Raw genomic sequence first — 3,499 nt, 5'->3', positions numbered from 1 at the left:
AGCTCAGCCCACCAGGGGGCGGGCTGGCTGGCATGTGGCGCTGGGGGATCGAACCGCGGTCCCTGATGCTTTTGCCAAGCTTGTTCTAAGTAGGTGCTCTAGACCACTGAGCCATCTCTCCAGCCCCTTGATTATAGTCTTGAGGTGCATCTGTTTACCTTACCTAAAAATGTCTCAAGTTTATCCTTCTTTATGGCAGAATAGTACTGCATATTATACAAATAGCACATTTTATCAATTCATCAGTTGAGGAGTATACTTCCAAGATTTAGCTATTATAAATTGTGCTGCTGTAAACATAGTTATGTACCACTGTGGTATAATGACTTTAACTTTATTGAGAAGACACCTAGTTGAGGACTAGTTGGGTCAATTTGAACCTCTAGATTAGGTTTTTTGAAGAATCATCATGCTGATTTCCAAAGTAGCTGTACAAATAAATTATATTTATTAAGTAGACTTTTGGATAAATATTAAAGATTGTATCTTTAAGACCTGAATATTTCCTTAGCATTGTAAATATGTTTTAATTTGTAGGGCAAAACATCAGAGGCTCTTGCAAAACTAATTTCACTACAAGCTACAGAAGCAACTATTGTGACTCTCAACTCTGAAAATATCCTCCTGAGGTATTTATCTTCATTTCCTTCCCTTTTTAGGAACTTTTTATAAAAAATTTCAAATATATTCAGGAATATCACAAACCCACATAATCTGTTTTCCAGAAATAACAGTTATCCATGTTTTGCTATACTGCACTTTATCTATTCATTTTATCTTTCTGTTGTCTTAAGAGAAGGTAGATCCCAGTCCTATCATTTTACTGCTAAATATTTGTATACCATAAGGATTTGTGATTAGTAAATCAGTCCACTGATTGATTTGGCATAGTTCTGCCTAGGATTATGGGTGTGAGTACTTCACTTGCCCTAAGGTAGGTAGCCAAATGCAATATAAGGGGCAGAAAGCTTCTTGTCTCCCCCTTTCTTGCTTGCTTTTGCTATTTTCTGTCATAATGAACTGTATCTCCTCTGGGCTGCCCCTCTGCACAGCCATCCTGCCTTGGACCCAGCCAATTATGGACTGAAACCTCTACAACTCTAAGCTGAAACTTTGTCCTTTCATTTTGGGTATCAGGTATTTTGTCTCAGAAAAGAAAAGTAACTAAGATACTTTCTTAATATTATTTAATACCCAGTGCATATTTATATTTCTCCTTTGTTTCTAAAATATTCTTTTTTTTCTTATCCCCTTCCTTGCTGCTCTTCTTGTAATTCTCCCTTTCCCCTTTTCATTTTTGTTGGTATTATTCATCTTAGTTTATATTTATGGCTTACAGTGTTTACATTCATTGAGTTTATTAGGACCTACCTGGCACAACTTCACACTACCTATTTCCCCATCCCCTCTGTCTTGCCCCTTGTCCTTGGTCTCTGGGTCCCTACCTATCTGCAAGAAATCCTACTCTTTGTCTTGATCTACCTCTCATTTTTTCTCCTAGTTTGTACATTGCCTTACTCAGATGAGAGATACTGTATGGTATTTAACTTTATATGTCTGGTTTATTTCACACTTAACATATTTTCTAGATAGTATCCATTTTACTATAAAACTCTCAAATTTGTCCTTCTTTAAAGCTGAATAGTATTTCATTATATATAGATAAAATTTATTTCTCCTCCTTTTTTTCATCTTTTTTAATTTTATTTTTTTGAGACAAGCTTTTACTATGCAGTTCAGTTTGTACTTGAACTCACTTTTTAGCCTAGGCTGGCCTCAAATTCATGGTGATCCTCTTGCCTCAGCCTCTTGAGTGCTGGGATTACAGAACAATTTGTTTCTCCAATCATCTGGTGATGAGTATACAGACTGTTTCTAGGAGTAAGCTATTATGATTTATGCTGTTATAAAAATTGATATGTATGTGTCACACTGCAATATAATGTCTTAAATTCTTTGGGGAAGATACCTAGAAGGGGGTAGCTGAGTCATATGATATTTCTAATTTTAGTTCTTTGAGATATCTCCATATAATTTCCCTAATGGTTGTACTAGTTCACGTTTCCACCATGAATGCAGAAAGGTTCCTTTTTTACCACACCCCACACCAGTATTTGTTAGTTTTTTTATTTCTTTATGATTGCCATTATTTCTGGAATAAGGTAGAATCTTAGCATTCTTTTAGTTTGCATCTCTCTCATGGCCAGAGATGTTGAACATTTTTTCATATATTCATTTGCCACTTGTACTTCTTCCTCTGTGAAGTGTCTGTTCATTTCTCTAGGCCATTTCTTGACTCGGTCTTTTTTTTTTTTTTGTATTTTAGGGAAGGATCTGTAGGGTGTTCAGAGTCTCACTACTAGATCAAACGTGTAGTGATCCACCTGTTTACAGCCTCCCAAGAACTGGGGATACAGGCGTGCACTACCATGTTGAGTCTCGATTGCTGTCTCAGCATGCCCCGGGGGGAGGGGCGGAACAGCAGGCCCAGGGATCCAACCCCAGGCCCCTGCGCCTGTTGACTCTGTCTTTAATTTTAGGTGATCAAATTCTTTTGAGTGTTTCATATATTCTAGATATTAATCCTCTGAGGACTAGCTGGAAAACTTCCCCATTTTGTAGGTTGTCTTTTCACACTTTTTTTCCATAATTTTACGGGGAAACAAATACCAATGAGACAGTTTCAAACCAAATTGGTAGGACAGTTCCAATAATTAACACATTGCATTCATTCTTCATAGAGGTTCATTGCTGTACAAGATGTGGACATGATATCCTATTTACAAACACTATTAGAACAAATCCCACTACTCATTAAGAGAATGCAACTAGATATCTATCGTAACCATTTTGAATACACAGATACAAAATGGACATTCATCTCTATCCCCTTTTTTTGTTAAGTTCTGTTCGTTGAATATTATAGGTGTGTAAACTCAGCAAAATATTCTAAAAGAGTCCAGTAGTCCATAACGGTACTGGGTCTTCCCCTTGACTGGCAATGTCAGAAATTCTTGACCTGAGTCCCCTACAGCTCAACATAACACCATGCTTTACTTCTTTTTTTTTAATTTTATTTATTTATTTATTTATTTTGTGTGTGGCTAGCTCAGCCCACCAGGGGGCGGGGCTGGCTGGCATGTGGTGCTGGGGTATTGAACCGCGGTCCCTGTGCTTTGCTTGGCTTAGCTTGTTCTAAGTAGGTGCTTTAGACCACTGAGCCATCTCACCAGCTCATGGCTTTACTTCTTATATTTCGTTTTTATACTTTTCTGCTGGAGGGTTAAGACCAAGGTAAAGGAGGACCTAAGCAACAAGAGTTGTAGCTTTTTGGTCTGAGAAGGTCAGTGAAAATCCCTCAGGATTTATCCTGAGATCCTGTACCTCAGATTGTAGAACCTTTGTCAGTGTCAGCCATGGGGATGAGTCACGGCCATTGCTTGGCCAGTGTGCTCTCTGTGAAAGCCTGAGAGAATGCTTTCTCTCCACGTGACTCTCT

The 3,499-nt window shown here is 38.0% G+C and overlaps 1 protein-coding gene across 1 annotated transcript in view; it reads left to right on the top strand.

Moving 5' to 3' along the window:
• The window catches only part of Atp7a (ATPase copper transporting alpha), a 173,366-nt gene that overhangs the window by 124,588 nt on the left and 45,279 nt on the right, over positions 1–3,499 (top strand). The window contains exon 11 of the mRNA XM_004648103.3: positions 538–629. Within this exon, the coding sequence (XP_004648160.1) occupies positions 538–629 (92 nt within the window). The remainder of the gene's footprint in view (positions 1–537; positions 630–3,499) is intronic.

Source organism: Octodon degus, unplaced genomic scaffold (genome assembly GCF_000260255.1).
Source record: "Octodon degus isolate 3935 unplaced genomic scaffold, OctDeg1.0 scaffold00353, whole genome shotgun sequence".
Classification (NCBI taxonomy): Eukaryota; Metazoa; Chordata; class Mammalia; order Rodentia; family Octodontidae; genus Octodon; species Octodon degus.
Note: the sequence above shows the minus strand (reverse complement) of the source record. Positions and strands in the feature narration are given on the sequence as shown.